Source organism: Hemicordylus capensis, chromosome 4, assembly GCF_027244095.1.
Source record: "Hemicordylus capensis ecotype Gifberg chromosome 4, rHemCap1.1.pri, whole genome shotgun sequence".
In the NCBI taxonomy this organism is placed as follows: domain Eukaryota; kingdom Metazoa; phylum Chordata; class Lepidosauria; order Squamata; family Cordylidae; genus Hemicordylus; species Hemicordylus capensis.
The window spans coordinates 6620697-6638748 of NC_069660.1; the positions used below are offsets into that span (position 1 = coordinate 6620697).

Sequence of the window (18052 nt, forward strand, 5' to 3'; positions counted from 1 at the left end):
GGTCTGCTTTCTCCAATGTCATGGTGAGCCATCAGCATAAACCTTTTGCAACTATATGTTTCTGGGCCTTCTCCCCCCTGCAATGCAGCACAACATCACAGCAATCTTGTAATCCTCTGGTTGATTATGAGCATTAGCTGCTGGTGTGTGTGTGTGTGTAAGGAGGTTTATTTATTTATTTAGATTTATATGTCGCCCTACTCCCAAAGGACTCAGGGCGGCTTACAACAATAACGAAGAAGGGTTGTGTTCCCTTCTTCCCCAAGTTGTCCATCAAGCACAGTTCGGAAGAAGGCTAAAGTAAAATTTGGATTTCCATAAAGATTTCCATGAGTAGTTCTGCACCATTTCCTCACAGTATCACATACTGATGAAGCTGGTGCGATGCATTTGTGCACCCAGGCTTTTAATTGGATACTGAGCCGGGTCTCACAATCAGTGAGACCTGGTTTTGGAGAGTGAGTGGGGAGAGCGGGCTAAGCCTGTTCTCCCCGCAGACAATCAGAGAGGGAGCCCTGGGCGGTCGGATTGGCCACCCGTGACGGAGCCGGCGAGGGCTGGGGGGAATGGGGGCCGATTGGCCCCCGGAAGCTTCAGCATGCCCTGTGTGAGTGTGCAGGGCATGCTGGCGAGACCCAGGAGGCGGCTTTTCGCCTCCTGGCTCCGGGGGTCTCCTTGTGAGTAGCTGCGGCGCGGAGCCGTGCCGCAGCTACTCACATCACGATACAGAAAACTGGTTTTGTGGAGTGCTTGCTCCGCAAACCTGGTTTTAGGGGACGGGTACTTAGGTGGGTTAACCGCCTGGGAGCCACCGGGCTCGCCTGGGAGCCCGGTGGCTCCCACGATCAGGCAAAATCGGGCTAGGCTCCCCTAGCCCGATTTTGCCTGATCGTGGGAATAGCCCCACTGTTTCATTTGTGTTTTAATAGTTTGAACTTTTTAGATTTTAATGGTTGAAATATTTTAATCTTTTTATTGGTTGTTTTTATTGTCTTGTAAACCGCCCAGAGAACTTGCGTTTAGGCGGCATAAAAATATGTTAAATAAATAAACAAATAAAGAAAGGTTTTGCTCTGCACTGCCTCTGCAGCAATGGCTTTCAGCACAAGAAGGGTGCCAGTAGCCCAACTGCTGGCACATACAGTAGTTCCCCTCACCTGGGTCTTGATGAGAACTCTCTGTGTGAGCTTGTCTCTTGCTAAGTCCGCCCCAAATCAGAAAGCAGAAGCGTCCAACTCCCAAGCACTGAACACACTTCCTCATTCATGTGCAATAAGGAAATGTAGAGCTCGATATGAGCCACACACAGCTGGTTCCAACCAGACTGGAAGTAAAATTACCTGCTAGGGGAGCAGAAAGGTGGACATGAACTAAACTTGCTTCTTAAAACCACACACACCATCTACTCCAATGAACCACTATGCCAGGGGTTCCCAACCTGGGATCCCCACACAGACTACAACTCCCATCATTTCCAGTCACAGAATGAGGGATCCTCAGTCTCCAACACAGTTTTTAGAAAGCGTGTTAAACCTTGACTTTTTACCCAGGCTTTTATATGATGGTCTTCATTAATTAATTAAATTAATTATTTACATTTATAAACCTCCCCATCCAAAGGTTCTGGGCGGTGTGCAACAAATTTAAAAAGACATAAAAACACACACCATTTAAAACACAATGCCAAAAACAATATAAAAACAATTAAAAACCATTTAAAACTACGGTAATTAAAATACTTTTTAAAAACCCCAACAATTTACAAGCCTTGGAAGGCCAGGCCAAACAAGTAAGTTTTTAGGGCTCTCTTAAAGGCCAACAGCGAGCCTAAACTGTGTGCATCTCTGCTGCAGTTTGTATATTTGCTGCTGCTTTGTATATTGTATTCTGTATGATTATTTTATGCTTGTATTTTAAATCTTTAGTCAGATTCATGTTTTTATATTTTAGCTTAATATTTTAATTGTGTAGTTTTATAATCTTGTTTTAATTTTTCCATGCACTGCCTTGGGATATTCTTTATGAAAGGCGGTATATAAATTTAACAATACATAAATAAAAGGATGTGGATTCTTTAATTTTTAATCATTGCCAGTCTGGACTGATTTTTGCATTTTTAATAACTTCCATTTTTAATAACTGGCAAAGTGTGTTCTTTAATCATTACTTCAGGAGTTTTTCAGTATCCATGCACAGAAATCCCTGGACCTATCGGTCTGCCATTTGGCAAGCTTCATACCCTTAAAAGGAAGGTCTGTGGACTTCCCATAAGCTTCGGGCTCCACAGTGAACTTGCCGGTGAGTTTCCCCATCCTTCAGCCTGGATCTCAGCACTGCAGCCTGATGCCCAGACCCCTGCCTAGTTCCAAGGGCCCTCAGGTGTTGGTTGACTACCCGCCTTGCCTCATCACCGTGCTTAACAACCGGACTCTGCCAGCTACACCTGACCCTCCCAGAGGCCTACCAGCTCCAGCTTACTCACTGACCAGCTCCCACCAGGGAAGAGTAACTTTGCTTTCCTTGCCGGCCACATGGTGTAAGAAGACACAACACAGATCTGTAAAGGAAGTCATGATGAGCGCACTTCCTCACCAGGCTCACTGCTGGAATGATGTCTCTCTGGCTGTACCCCACATACATGTAGCCAGTGACATGATGTGCAGTTTGATGGCTCCATAGCAGGGCTGGACTGGGGGCACTGAGAGGGCGGTGGGATGTATGTGGGGAAGGCACCAGGTTTTGAGCAGAACGGGTCATTCAGGGTGGGAATTGGAGCGCAGGGGCACCCCGCAGGTGGGTCGCGCCGGGAATGTGCCCCGTGGGCCAGTCTGAGCCTGCTCTATAGCACTCTGTCCTGGGGCTAGTCTGGACTCCTAAGCAGCCCTGTGGCTGTTCTACCGCCATGAGGGAAAATGTGGCCATCCTACTTGCCCATTCAGGGCCGCAAATCCCGGTGGGTGGCCCACTTGAAGCTAAATAATACCAACGTCGCTCTCATTTTCACTGTTATCGTAACCGACTTTATATTTACTGATATTCTGAAAACATCATAGGAAAAAAAATGATAGCTGAAATTTTTTAAGAAGCTTCTATTTGGAATTTAAGCCCTCCCCCATCCCCTGAAAACACAGATATCTCACTGGGAGGCATGGCAGGTTTAAAAAAAAAAAAAAGAAAGAACTTCTCTAAATCAAGGGGTCAAATATCAACACACAAACACACTTTTTTTTTTTTTGCTTTCTCAAAAGCAACACAGAATAGGTCAACACTCTGAGACCTGTCCCCCACCCCCCCACCCAGGGGCTTAATTTATTTTCAGTCTTCCATCTTTGCTGTTTTATGGATTTATATATTTTAATTTTTTCATTTTCCTCCAAGGAGCCCAGAAAGGTGTACGTGGCTATGCTTATCATCACAACAACCCTGTGAGGCAGAGTAGGCTGAGAGGTAAGTGATTGGCCAAGAGTCACCTAGTGAGTTTGATGGCTGAGTGGGGATTTGAACTCGGGTCTCCCCAGTCTTCGTCCAACACGAGGTGTTAGAAACCCAAATTAAGATAGAAGTTTAAAGTTTCTAACACTAACACAATTTTTGTGTTAGAAACCCAAATCAGAATTTAATTTGGTGGCGGCAGAAAATAAAGGGTTTTTAACAGACTTGACTTCTGCAGTGCGCTCTATGTGGGACTGCCTTTGTATGTAGTCTGGAAACTGCAGTTAGTACAGAATGTGGAAGCCAGGTTGGTCTCTGGGTTATCTCAGAGGGAACAATACATTACTCCTGTGTTGAAAGAGCTACACTGTCTGCTGATAGGTTTCCAGGCAGAATACAAAGTGCTGGTTATAACCTATAAAGCCCTAAATGGCTTAGGCCCAGGGTATTTAAGAGAACGTCTTCTTCATTATGAGCCCCACTGCCCATTGAGATCGTCTAGAGAGGTCCGTCTCTGGTAGCCACACAGGGATCAGCCTTCTCTTTTGCTGCCCTGAGACTATGGAATGTGCTCCCTGCTAAAATAAGAGCCTCCCCATCTCTTACAACATTTTAAAAGCACTTGAAGACTTAGCTCTTTACCCAAGATTTTTCATCTGACTCTGGTTTACGATTTTGTTAAGATTTTTATTTTCTCTGTCTTGACCTGTTTTATGTTGTTGTAAACTGCCCTGACATGAAAGTTTGGGATTATGTACAAATTTGCCTAATGGCGCAGTGAGGAAATGACTTGACTACCAAGCCAGAGGCTGCTGGTTCAAATCCCCGCTCGTATGTTTCCCAGTCTATGAGAAACACCTGTATCAGGCAGCAGCGATATAGGAAGGTAGTGAAAGGCATAATCTCATACTGTGCGAGAGATGACAATGGGAAACCCCTCCTGTATTCTACCAAGGTGTCCAGGAGTTGACATCGACTCGACGGCACACTTTAGCTTCCTTTACAAATTTGATAAATAAATAAACAAACAAATCAAAGGTTCACAAACATACTCAGGTTCGGACTGGCCCACAGGGCAACAGGGCATATCCCTGGTGCGCCCCACCTGTAGGGCGCCCCTGCACCCCGCCGCACTCAGCATCAGTGAATACCCCCACCCTTAAGCACCCATTCTGCTCCAAACCTGGCACCCTCCCCACATACATTCCACCGCCCTCTCAGTGCCCCCAGTCCGGCCCTGAGCTTACTGCTTCTTTTAACAACTATATATTTAAAGCACTAATCTCTCAGTCCCAACCAGGGGTCCTGAGAGCACACCCTTTTCCTTTTCTTGCAGCCTGCCATGTGCACTCGGGTGCTTTGGAAGCAGCACGTGCAAAGGAAGGTCTCCCAGCATGTGAAGCAGAGGAGGCAGCGGGTGTGGAAAAGCAGCTGGGACTGGAGGAAATCAGCCCACCATGCTGGAGGGAAGCAGGGTTCAAAAGGAGTTTGGCTTGGGGCTCTCCACACCCACCAGGTCTGGGCAGCAATATGGTGAGATGGGACTGAAAAGCGTATCAGAGTGTGCAGGACCCGGTCTCCGTCTTTGAAGGGTGGCAGCAAAATCCCTTGGCCCACGTGGCTAGCCTCTGAGGAAGGGATGTTGTGACTGAAGAGAACCAGCTCAGACCAGGGATTGCCTTTGGAGTGGGGCAGCAGCAGCGACGCTGCCGGCCTCCAAGGAAGGGGCATCTTGGAGACTAACACATTCTTACTCGATTTTAAAATTTTCCTGTTTTCTTTCATTGCTAATATTGCAACTGCTTTTTAATTGCCAAGTATAGTATTTCAGCTGCATTATGGTTTAAATCGGCTTCGGTGGGCTAGCCTGAGATCCTAACCACCATTTCTAACATTGTTTCTATGGAGAAATGCGTTCCAAATTTCACCTGATTTACAGGTGAAACACCTGTAAGTCAGGTGTTTCACTTACAAACAACGAACTTTGGGAATACAGCCTGTTTGTAACTTGGGGAATTCCTGTAATTACATGGCTGTGGCTGTTACACTGGGATTTAATTGTGTGGGGAGACCACCAAAGTCTCTATCTACTGATGTACAAAGATGGCAGATAAGGCCATGCATGCCAGCCTGGCTCTTGCTAACCCCTGCACTCTCTTTCCATCCGCCATGACCCTTGTCCCTGATATGCCTTCCTGGGCAAGCAAAAGGCATCCACAAGTCTGCAATAAGCAGCAGATTCAGGATGACAAGATGCTAATTTAGCTTCCCCTGGACAAATATATATAGGAGAAGGAAGTGGGCATTTCAAAAACGTCCTCAGGCTACAACTAGAAAGAAACATTAACACGAGACATTACGGAAGGATCTCCACCACCCCAATGACTGCATTGAACCACATCTCCGGGTTGCCTTGCCTGGTTCTGAGGCTCTTCCTTCTCCTGGGAATCCCTGGTGAGTTTTGGTGTGGAGGTTAGCCCTATTGGCTTGTGAAGGAGTTCAAAGAACCCCCAGGCAGTGCCAAATTTGACTGCAGAACAAATGAAGGGGGAGAAACTGATTTGTGATTTGTGGGGGTCATGTGGGGTTCATGTGGTCTTATGAGTACAGGGATTAGCAAGAACAGGGTTGGCATGGGTGGCCTTTAACATTCTAGATAGGTCAGATTCAGTGGTCTTTTGCAGCAATGAATCTCAGAGGTCCACCATAAAGCACTGATTGTTTTCTCCATTGAAAGTGGGGTGCTTTTTTTAGCTGCCATTGTGGGAGGGCATCCGAGTGTATTCTAATGTGCAGCTGGACACATCTTGTGCAGTGGGGAAAACATTGCGCAATGGGAATGTGCAATGTTTTTGTGCAGTTGGGAAAGTGGGGTTTAATAAGGAACATAGTTATAGAGATAAATGGAGGAAATAAACGAAACAGAAAAATAAGATGATTACTGTTTCCCTTCAGTCTTCATAACTTTATTTTGATAGTATATACCAACCACTTGAGTAGTCAAAATCATTTATTAACGCATTGAAATCTATATACAAGCAGTATATTTTGGGATATAATGGTTTCATAGCAGTAAAAAAGAGAGAAGTATCCAATGATAGTGCCATCATGTGCCCCACACCTCTTCTCACACTATATCAATCACTGTCTGCCTCCCCCCGCCCCAATTAAAAAAGGTCTGGTCTTGTGGTAGCAAGCATGAATTGTCCCCTTTGCTAAGCAGGTTCCACCTTGGTTTGTATTTGAATGGGAGACTACGAGGCGAGTCTCACGATCAGTGAGACTCGCCTCTAGGGGGTTTGCAGGGAGAGCAGGCTTAGCACGCTCTCCCCACAGACGATCACCAGAGCAGCCCTGGGGGGCCGGATTGTCTGCGGACACAACTGCTGGCTCTGTCATGGAGCTGGTGGGGGCTGCGGGGATCGGGGGCTGCGTGGCCCCCGGAAGTTCCAGGATGCCCCGCGCGAGTGCACAGGGCATCCTGGAGAAACCCCCGAGCCCGGGAGGTTGTCCGAGGGCCAACCCTTTGGTCAAGCAGATCTCTGGGGAATCGTTCAGGAGGCCAGTGGATGTCCTTAAACAAGGGGTTAATTGTTCTTAAGTATCCTGCAGGAGGGAAGCCATAAAGGCCCGGTCAAATGGCACCAATCCTGATCCACTTGATTGGAGTGGGGCTGGTGTGAGAGGGTAAGGTAGGCGACATCTCCCCCATTTTTGTTGCTGAATGCATGTTGTGCTTAAGAATAAAAGGCAGCAATTTTGGAAAACAGAGAGGTAACTTCTGAGTGAGACAGAGAGAAACAGACTGAGTTTGGGAGAGGCTGCGTCAGAGATGTGCTGAGTCACATGGCTTCCCCTCACAGCTGAGTGGGGGCATCTGGAGAAAACAGAGGTCTGTGAAGCTTTGCTTTGTTGCAGGGGCCAGCAGCCAGGAGCTGGAAGTGCTGCAGACTCCGGGCCCTGTGTCAATCTCCACAGGAGAGACCCTCACTCTGAACTGCACGTTGATTGGAAGTGCTGTACAAGGAGGGACGAGATGGTACAAGGGCTGGAACAGAAACCAGACACCCATTTATACTGCTAAAGGAGTACCTTCCCTTTGGGTGTCCAGAGTTGCTGCTGGATCCGACACAGACTTCACCATCCGTATCAGCCACATCCGACCTGAGGATGCCGGGACCTATTACTGTGTGAAGTTCAGAATCCAAGCAGGAGAAGAGAGAGAATATAAATCAGGAGAGGGCACTGAGGTCTTTGTGACAAGTGAGTGTAATTCAAGCTTTGTTGGGGTCCAGGGAGGGAGACCTGCTCCATACAGCCTTGGAGGCAAGTTGCATAATACAGGTCCTTAGCAGTGCTTTCAAGATACCCAGCAGTGATCCAGTTTGCCACACACAGGCTTGCCACTGGACATCTAGTTAAGTCTTTAGAATGTTAAAAAACAAAAGGATGCCATTTATGTCTCCTCCACCCTCAATTAAAAACTAGGTAGAAAGCTTGGTAGCCCTGCTTGGAGCAACCTGGGCTGGAGGAATCTGCCTGGGCTCTGGCCATCATGCAGATGCAGGTAACCTACCTCCTGATCTGATTTTGTGTGAACCAGCCCAAGGATACAATGACTGACATGATACACAAGCCCTGAATAGACGGACTAGAAGCGTTACCATATTTCTTCCCATTGTTGCGAAGTGGTGGGGGGAGTATCTAGTGCTACCACCTGATCTCTCCATCCTGTTGATGTTCAGAGGAGATCTGCCCCATCCAGCCCAGAAACTCAGAGGCAAACTACTACCTAATTGTCGTGAACTGATAGCCCGGCTAACCCTACAGGATTTACAACCCCATGAAAGTAAACAGAAAGCAGCAACGAAACTGGATGAAGGAAAATAAAAGGCTCGCAAAGAAAACAGTAAATGAATAAAGTCCCCTGAACTGAAACTAGGTACCCTCCCCCCCCCCAACAATAACTGAGTAATGTGGAAGGAAAAGACAAAACAAGGAATGAAACAAGTGAAGGACACAGAACAAGGAATCAAAGGAACAATGCAGGGAAGTACAGACAAGACAAACTAGAACACGGAAAAGATATAATATGCAAGAGCACACTATAAGCTGCCAGCGAAGTTGCAAGCAGCAACTCAGCCATGGCAGACTGTTGACTATATATGGTTCCACAGAACCAACAACCAATCAGGCTTCCCTGAGTCAGCAGTTTGGCTTTCTTTCTTGTGATCTCCTGCACCTGCGTGAGTCCCACTGAGCCTGTCTCTTGATACGTCATCTCAATACAGGGGAAATCCCAGGCTCTTCCTCATCAGAAACCAAGTCTGGCAACTGTTGAGAATCTTCAGCTCCAGAGTCTGGTTTCTCTGCCAAATCTTGTTGCTGTGGCTCACTAGCAGGCGAGTCCTCCTGCTCTGATTCTTCTGATTCTGAAGTCTGAGCCATGACACTAATACACACACACACACGCCTGTAAGGAAGCCTAGATCTTTTTCTTTTCTGCGCATGAAAGCAAAACCCAGTGATGACCTGTTGTGGTGTGGCTGTGGACGGAAAGCAAGCTGGAGGCGAGGCTTCTTTCGCTGTCCTCACCCTCTGGCCTGGCCTGGCTGCCGGCCTGGTTCTCTCTCACTTCAGTCAGCCACCACTTTAACCTCAGGCATGCAGGCTGGTTGATTGCCTGGTTCCCCATCGCAGTGATTGAGCAGCCTGTGCACCTGGGGTTAATGTGGAAGTGAGCTGAAACAAGGGAGAGTGAGGCAGTCATGCAGGACCCGAGGAAGGTAAGAAGAGTGCAAATGAATGTCAGCTCAGCTGCAGCTGGTTTTCTGCCCCCACTCCCACCCCAGGGCCTGTCACTGCCAAAACCTCCACCCTCCAAGTGCAGACTTAATCTAGAGCATTAAGACAGCTTAAGGCCTTCTGAATCTTCTTCAGTATTTTTCAGTATTTCTTCAGTATTTTTCAGGTGGGGGCCACTGTGGTAAAAAAACATTCTGTTTGAGTGCCATTTCATGTATGATCCATGGTTTGGGCCCTGGATATCTGAAGGACCACCTGATCCCAAGGATTTCTGCCCACCTAACAAGGTTGTCAGAAGGGCCTTTGCTCCATGTGCCAATACTGAGAGAGGCTAAATTGTCGTGCACGTGGGACAGGGCCTTCTCTGTTGTTGCCCCCAGGCTCTGGAATGCTCTCCCAGTGAATGCCTGCTCTTTAACATCTGTGGCTGCTTTTAAAGGGCAACTAAAGGCCTTTCTGTTTGTTCAGGCTTTTACCCCCTAGAGGCTGCCAGGTTTCTCAGCTTTCTTGCTTTTGTTTATCTTTTTGATGGTGGTGGTTGTTTCGGTGTTTATTCTGTTTAACCGATTTAAGATTTTAAACATGTGACTTTTATGAAATTTGTATTGTATTTTAACTTTTGTACACCACCTTGAAATGCATTACGAAAGGTGCTATAAAAACGGAATGATAAAAATAAATAAATACATTTCCTACCATGCTGATCCCTCCCTGTGAGTGTTTTCCTATTCCCAGTGCCAGGTGTTGGGGTGGCTTTAAGAGAACCAGAGCCCTGTCAAGCCCGAGCATCGTCTTAGAACGAGCTCATGGACTTGTGGGACATGCAGTCCTTCCCAGGGCTTTCCCCACAGAGCTCTATCCAAAAAGAGCTGGGAAGGACTACAGTGCTCTATGTGCACCTTGCCAGATGGTGCTGGGGCCTGAGAGGGGTCTCCTTTAAGAACCCCACCAGTGCTGGGGAAAGGACGGTGCTGCATGGTGGGTATAGCTGCCTGTTCATGGTGCTGCCAGGCGAGTCTTTGGCTTCAGCTGAAGCTTCACACAGGCCTCAGATGGACCTTGGGGCACAGGTCCGGGTGCCCCACTGTCCTCAAGGGACCTGCCACTCTCAGGAATCTCCTTCCCATGCTGGCGGGGAGTGGGCGCTACTTGGAAATCCCTCCCTGGCACGCTGCCTCCTCAGCTCAGGCAGCCCCGGGAGGCTCTACTGCTGCTCCTCCCCAAACGTCTTCTGTTTGGTGGGCAGGCGGGGCTCCCTCCTCCTGCTGTGCTCTCTCCCCCTGCCTCCCTGGGAAGCTCCCCAGCAAGCAGCAGAGCTGGAGGCAGAGAGGCCCGCACTGCCCAGGGCACACCCTCTGCCCTCTGCTGCCTCCTTGATGGCTTCTGCCTGCCTGGAGAAGCTCTGGTGAAGGGGACTCGGAGGCTCGTGTGATTTATTCCCACCCCCCTTTTGTATATTTCCAGAAGAGGTTGGCATAGGGCTTTGAAATTTGGCACAGATATAGGGCAGGGTGGCAGGATTTGGTGTATGGATCGGTACAAAAATCAGTATGTTGATTTTTAATGAATTTTTGAATTTGAGTTTTTTTAAAAAAATCCTATACCTGGCTTGCATTCCTCCCCCATCTGGAGAAAGCTGGCCTTTGCCTTCATAAAAAGGGCAAAACACCCCAGTTTCCTGCCCAGTCCTTTAGATCTCCTGGAATGGCTTGGCATAGGGTTGTTAAATTGGTCACAGATACCAGACAGGATGGCAGGACTCTGTGTATTTATTTTGAAATAGAATGGCCAATCCATTGATTTTTTAATTAAATCTTTGGATTTGGGGGGGCGGGATTTTTTTTTTTTTTAAGTCCTATACGTCATTTTGTTTCATGGCAGAAAATCACAAAAGCTTCTGGAACTGAGGCCCTCCCCCTTGGCCCTCCCTCTCCTGCCCCCTCCTCCCCAAGCCAGGCTTTCCAGATGGGTGTTTTCCTTAAAACAGTGATACATATGCTGGTATCCTGGTATCCTCCAGACTTGACTATTGTAATGCACTCTACGTGGGGCTGCCTTGGTACATAGTCCGGAAACTACAACTGGTACAGAATGCGACAGCCAGATTGGTCTCTGAGACAACACAAAGGGACCACATAACACCAATTTTTTAAAAAAACTGTACTGGCTGCTGATATGTTTCTGGGAAAAATACAAAGTGTTGGTTATTACCTACAAAGCCCTTAACGGCTTGGGCCCAGGGTTTTAAAGAGAGTGCCTTTTTTATCATAAACCCTGCCGCTCATTACGATTTTCTGGAGAGCTCCAGTTACGGTTGCCACTGGCTCGTTTGGTGGCGACCCAGGACCGGGTGTTCTCTGTGGCTTCCCCAGGGCTTTGGAATATGCACCTTGCTGAAAAAAGAGCATCTCCTTCTCTGTTTGTTTTCCCGGAGACCCTCAAGACTCACCTGTTCTCACAGGCTTTTAATTAGAATTAATTTTAATCCTTTGTTTTAATAACGATTTTATGTGATTTTTTTATTGTGTTGCGTGGATTTTAATCCATTACCTTTTATACTGTTTTAAATCTTGTACATATTAGGCAGAATTAAAATGTGATAAATAAGTAAGTGTGGCGTGCAGGACAGGAGCAGCAATTGCACAAAAGGGTCAGGCACAGCTCTCCCCCACCCACTGCTGCTCCTCCCCACATGGTGGCCTTGCTGCTGCTGCTGTTCAGCGATGATGTGATGCTTCCTCCTTTCTGCAGCCCCGCCCTCCCAGCCCTGGATCAGTCCCCCACCTGGCAGAGTGGAGCCGGGGGCCTCAGTGGCTTTCAACTGCACCTCCGCTGGGTTCTCCCCTCCAGCCATCACTGTCACCTGGTTGAAGGACGGGAGAGGACTCTCTGCCAGGCAGCCCGTCGTCCTGTTCTCTGGAGTCAGAATCTCCCATAAGGTCACGAGCACTGTGGATGTCCGGCTCTCGGAAATGGATGTCAAGTCCCAGCTGACCTGCCAGATCCAGCACAGCACCTTGAAGGCCCCCTTGCAGCAGACCTTTCTCCTTGGAGATGTCCTAAGAGGTAGGGGGTCAGGTGGGGCCAAGTTGGGGATCCGTTGGGAAGGGCAGAGGCTGTGTTCTCGGATCACAGGGGTGGGGGGCTGGCTGCTTCTGTCATGCTTTTGCTCAGGAGCTTTCTAGGGGCATGTGGCTGCCCCCATGACAACGAGCCAGCCTGAGCCAACAGAGAAGTGCTTGCGCTCTTCAGAGAGAGGGAAGTCCAGGCTGACTTTGGACAGAGTTGGCAGGGGGGAAAGTGAGGCATGGTGGAGCACAGCTGGGACGGAGCTCCGGAACTCCGCATCTGGGCCATGTGGCTTGGTTTTCTTTCCTCCTCAGCAGGATCGAGAAATGGGGAGTAAATTCAAGTAGAACCCTTTTCTAATGAATGGGGTCCCTCACCTGGCTTGCAGAGGGCTTCCGTGTGACTTCCCAAGAGGAGATGTGAAGTCCAGGCTGACCTGCCACCAGGTCATACCCTGCACCTGGAAGGCTCCACTGCAGCAGACACTTCACCTTGGAGACGTCCTGCGAGGTAGAGGGGTCTGGCGGGGCTTTGGGATCGGCTGCGGGGAATCCCTGCAGGGAGAGGAAGAGGCGGAGGCTTTCGGAGCCCAGAAGCAAAGAGTGGGGAAGGGTGTCTCTGCGATGCCTCGACTGGGAGCTTTCTCAGGGCATTTCAGATCCAGATGGACAGGGCCGTCCAGCCTGGGCTTGGCTGCTCATGTGGAGTGTGTGGACCCCTGTGCTCCCACCCAGCCAAACCTCACTTTTAAGTTGAGGTTCTTAGTTGAGCTTAAAAGGAGCAAGCTCTCCCTTAACCCGGCTGCTGGAACCGTGCGTCTCCTCCAGGCCAAGGAGACACAGAGATGGGCACCTAGAGCCCGGCTGGCAGGGAGATTCCCCAATGGACCACGCTTGGCGCATGGCGCATGGTGGGGTTCCCAGAGATCTGTGCTGCTTGGCACAGCACTGCTCCCACCAGCATGGTTCTCACTGGTGTCTGGAGGGGAAGGGAAGTTTGGAAGTAGCCTTCCTGCTACCTGTGTGGCCGTGTGAATCTGAGCAAGCACATGAGATCCCCGTTTACAGAACGTTCAAGGGCAAACATTGTGTTGATGATGAGCTTGGCATGCTGCTCTGAGCAAGGTCTGGCCTTAAGCCTAGAAAAACGAAGAAAAGAAGAAAACCAGACATGGAATTGCAGCCTGCATGGAGTCCAGCAAAGATTTCCCACAATGGAAGTCAAGGTCTTGATGCTGATCTGCTTGGCTTTGTTTGCTCAGTTCCCCCCAGGGTGCAAGTGGAAACAACCAGCCCCCCTCCTCCCATCCAGCTGAATGCAATTGTGACCATCACCTGCAGTGTGGATGGATTTTATCCCAACGACGTAAGCCTTGTCTGGATGGAGAATGGCAAAGAGACGGGTCAAGGAAAGACCAACCCCGTGACCCAAGATTCGGCTGGCTTGTTCTCCCTCAAGAGTTTCTTGGAGGTGAATGCAACTGAGCAGAGGAACTTTACGGTGTTCACCTGCCAGGTTATGCATGATTCCCAGCCTCCAGTCAAAGAACGGCTGACACTGAAAATCGGGGTGCAGCCTGAAGGATATGAAAATGGCAGTTCACTTGGGCCAGGTAAAGACAGATTCATGCAATAATTTTCCAGGTTTGGTTTTGTGCACACACTCTCTCTCCTCCCCTCAACCCACCCCCCTGCATTGACATTTGGCAGAAAGGACTGGTCAACTCACCTTGAATAAGTGAGTGCTGTATTAGTTTTTCTTTTTAAGGAGTCTAACGTGTGCAGTCTGAACAAAATAGAAATTGCCGTTTATTTGCATTAATGGGTAAGTACTGCATCTTCCCAGAAATGTGCAAACAAGTTCAATGTAGAACGATGTCGAACCGGTTCAATTTGACTGTTCAGGGTCGAACCGAACATACACACGCCAGGGTTCACGGGTTATTTATTTATTTTAATTTTTAAAAAAAACATACCCCCTCCAGGCGAGTTTTCTGAGGAGGCGGTGGTGGGAGGGGGTGTCCACAGAGGTCCCCCCTCCCCCGCCATCCTCCCTTATGCCATAAATTGGTCACTCTTCGGCCTGCCCCCCCACCGCCCCGTGGCACAGCGGCCATTTTGGAGGCCGCCACGCCTGCACAAGATGCCTCTGAGAATTAGTCCTAAGAATTAGGGCTTACTTGTAGATGGTCCTCTCGGCCGTTCTCATCAGTCAGGAACATGGTGGGATTAGGGTGGTTTTAATCAGAATGGTATGTTTTATTGTTTAAATATGTGGTTAACAATTGTGAATGTTTAGGGTGAAGCAGGCTAGAGAGTGGAGCACTCCGAACAGATGAACAGTTTGTTTTTATGTTGTTCTTGTTGTTTTCCTTTTCAGAGGAAAGAAAAATGTCAGTCCTCCTTCTGTGTATTTTCCTGAACAAGTGTGCAGCTTTTCTTATCCCTGTATGCCTTTTTCTGAGGAAAAAAACGTGGCAAGATTCTTCTGGAACGTACAGAAAGAAGAGTGGCTGAGAGTCCCGGCTAGGACTTCTCTGTGCTTTCTTCTGCTGCCACTTTGCCATGGCAGGAAACGAGAGCAGGGCCCACCAAGTGGTTTATACGTGTGTGTTCCCCAAGACCCCCCAATTAAACCTCCACCTCGGCTTCTTTGATCTGCATGCTAGACGGGATCTGCTGCTGCAAAACAACTCTGAACTCTCACCCACTTGCTCGCACTGCACTCGCGGATGTGCAAGTTGATGACAAGCAGGGCTGCCGAGAGCGGGTTTGGGCCCCGGTGAAAAATGATTTTGGGCCCATGCTGCAAGGCCCCACCCCCACCCATGCTGCCACAAGGCCAAACCACCGATCCCAGGCGTGGGCAAATATCAATGTTAGAGTACTCCTAGGGGAGCAACGGACTCAGAAGCAAGAAAGTGAAGTGTACTGAAACAGAAGCACTAGGCAAAACAGAAATATTTGGCAACCTTAGTAGCCCAAGGAATATAACCAATCTTAGATATGCAAAATATACATCCAAATATGGATAGGGAAGGGGGAACGAGGAAATGGTGCCGGTAATTACTACTAAGGTGTGGGGGCGGGGGAGAAGTAGGGGAGAGAAAGGAAGAAGTATAGTGCACAGGTTCAAAAGAGGAAGAGACATCAATTACCTATCCTAATCCTGCCGTCTCCTGTGCAATGCCTCAGGGAGCTTAGGGGTCCCTCATTAGGCCTTCCTGGCGAAGGGCAAGGATGGCAGCAGTGGGTCCAGGTGTGGCACCCAAACTACAGCTCTGCATGAGCCCACGGCAATCAGGGGCCAGCACTGAGTGTCCCAGGCAGTCCCGACAGGCCCACACAGGGATGGATTCGACCTCCGAAACAGCTGTTGGAGGCGGGTTCTGCTCGGGAATCTCTCTGGCTCTGTCTGTTCTTGGCTTCTCAGTCAGCCAGAACACGAGAGAAATACCATGCTAGTCTGACCCGGAGAGTTCCCCGGGAGGACTCTCGTTGCCAAGAATGGCCCAAAGAGGATAGACCAGGCGTCCCACTCAAGGCGCTCTAGAAGCTGCTGGTTTCAGTCCGGTGGGAGTCCACAGTCCAGTCTGCTCGAGGGGCTCAGCAGCAGCCCAAGAGGTTCTGCTGAGTGGGAGGGGCCTTGGTGCGAGGTGTTGGAAATCCTCTGTGGTGAGAGAATCCCTTTCTCATTATAGCAGAGTGCACAGAGGCACAACACAGTGGAATTTGGTTAGGCATGAGTGTATGCTGAGAGTAAAGTAACTTGGAGCCAGTTCACAGTTTCAAATGAATATATAAGGCATTTATTAAGGAACTCCATTCTAGATAGGAAAGTGAGGAGTTAGGATCTCTAATCTACAGTGGTCCCTCAAATTACGTAGTTAATCCGTTCCGAACGGACGTTCGTAAGTCGAAATTTTCGTAGGTCAAAAAGCGCACCCACGGAGGTCTGGAAACACTCGTAAGTCGAGGAAACCGCATCTAAAAATTCGTAAGTCGAGGAAGCCAAATCTAAACCGCCAACTACTTCCGGTCTTTTTTGTCATTCGTAAGTCGAAAATGTTGGTTGTCGAGTAGTTCGTAGGTCGAGGGACTACTGTATCTATCTAGCTGGATGCAGATGGATTCTGCATCTTCTCTGCACACATGGTGCAGGGAGAGAGGCTTGCCATGTTGCAAGGTAGAAGGGCAGGTAGGGAAGAGAGAGAGGAAGGAAGTTAATCCCTGAGATTAGCAGTCTACATATCCAAAGGGATAGTGTCAGAGCAGTAGAGAAGGGATGACCAATGTCTTGACCCTCTAGCCCTCTGACTCACTAGTCTGTCCTCCACTGTCTGAGACAAGAGACAGCGCAAAGTCCTTCAACTTCCAACACTAGACAGGCAGCTGGCTGGGGTGGAGGAAGACAGGCTGAGAAGACCAACTGACCCACCAACTAAGGAGAGCAGGGAAACAGCCCATTTTGTGGGGTTTTCCCTAGGCCCAGTTTCTTCAAGGCGGGAAAATTGCAATTCAGTCCCTTGCTCAGGTGACAGGGTGCCTTTGGGTCATGTGGAAGCTGTGCCTGTGCAGGGAGTGGTCAGAACAAAGGGCCCTGTTGTCCTTAATCAGTATACCCAGTCAGAGGTTCCGGAATTTGGCTACATTTGGAAGCATGTGCAAGCGCAAAAACACCTGTGTCCTTGGCCTTAGCATTCTCTTTGCTCACCTAGCACTCAAACGTCCTCTCAACCTCACCCCAATCAGCAGATAGGGGCCTCCCATGTGCAGGTGGGTGTCCCACTGGTTTAGCTGTTGCCTGCATCCGCACCCAGCCGAACCCACATCGCATGAGCTTTCCCCACAGAAATCTACACGTCTTACAAATAGCACCTGAAGCTCCGCCATAGCGCAAGGCAGCTTCATCCCAGCATGCACAAGTTTAAGGGACAAGGACACCCATTCAGTACATCCAATCCTTGCAAGATCCACAGAATCCATGCAGAAGCCAACCTTGAGTTGCTGCTTAGAAAGCCAGGCCGGTGGAGGCAGGGAGCCTGAAGTCAGCTTGTATGGTGCAACCCATGGAGTTGAAGATGCACAAAATCCTCCCCTTCCCTTGGGACCTTCACTCATCCTATGAGTGTTGTCTGGTGGGTGAAGGGAAACCAGAGCAGAGACACCACCCCAATGCACTGTGCTGGAAAGAAGTGGGAGTTAAAGGTAAAGTAAAGTGTGCCGTCAAGTTGATGTCGACTCCTGGTGCCCACAGAGCCCTGTGGTTGTCTTTGGTAGAATACAGGAGTGGTTTCCTATTGCCCCCTCCCACACAGTATGAGATGATGCCTTTGAGCACCTTCTGCTATCGCTGCTCCCCGATATAGGTGTTCCCCATAGTCTGGGAAACATACCAGCGGAGATTTGAACCAGCAACCTCTGGCTTGCTAGTCAAACCATTTCCCCGCTGCACCATTAGTCTAGATTAATTCATCCCTGAGCCACACTCTAAACTCTCCTCCTTCCTGGGCCATCCCTACTGCCAAGCCCTGCCTCCAAGCCATGGGTTGCTCTGCTCTGCCATGATACAGCAACAGGTTTGGCCTTGCCCTCAACAAACGTGGCGCCGGAGGCGTTTCCAGCCGTTCTCCTGAGAGCAGGCGCAGGCCGTGAACGCGCCTCCAGCGGGGGGGGGGGGCGTGTGTGTGGCGTCTTTAACTGGAAACGGAGCCAGAGCTCCATGGCACCCAGCAGCCCCCGTGGCG

General features: G+C 49.2%; 1 protein-coding gene across 1 annotated transcript; it reads left to right on the top strand.

Annotated features, from left to right (window-relative positions):
* The first annotated feature begins 5739 nt into the window (after positions 1 to 5739).
* Positions 5740 to 14953, top strand: LOC128322286 (signal-regulatory protein beta-1-like). Its single transcript, XM_053243255.1, has 5 exons — positions 5740 to 5886; positions 7351 to 7695; positions 11989 to 12303; positions 13568 to 13918; positions 14686 to 14953. The coding sequence occupies exons 1-5, from the start codon at positions 5814 to 5816 to the stop codon at positions 14820 to 14822; spliced, it is 1221 nt and encodes a 406-aa protein (XP_053099230.1). The 5' UTR covers positions 5740 to 5813; the 3' UTR covers positions 14823 to 14953.
* The last annotated feature ends 3099 nt before the right edge of the window (positions 14954 to 18052 follow it).

Coding starts and splice junctions, on each gene's coding strand:
- LOC128322286 (XM_053243255.1), top strand. CDS start 5,814: ATGACTGCATTGAACCACATCTCCGGGTTGCCTTGCCTGGTTCTGAGG. Junction 5,887..7,350: donor CCTTCTCCTGGGAATCCCTG/GTGAGTTTTGGT, acceptor GCTTTGTTGCAG/GGGCCAGCAGCCAGGAGCTG. Junction 7,696..11,988: donor CACTGAGGTCTTTGTGACAA/GTGAGTGTAATT, acceptor TCCTTTCTGCAG/CCCCGCCCTCCCAGCCCTGG.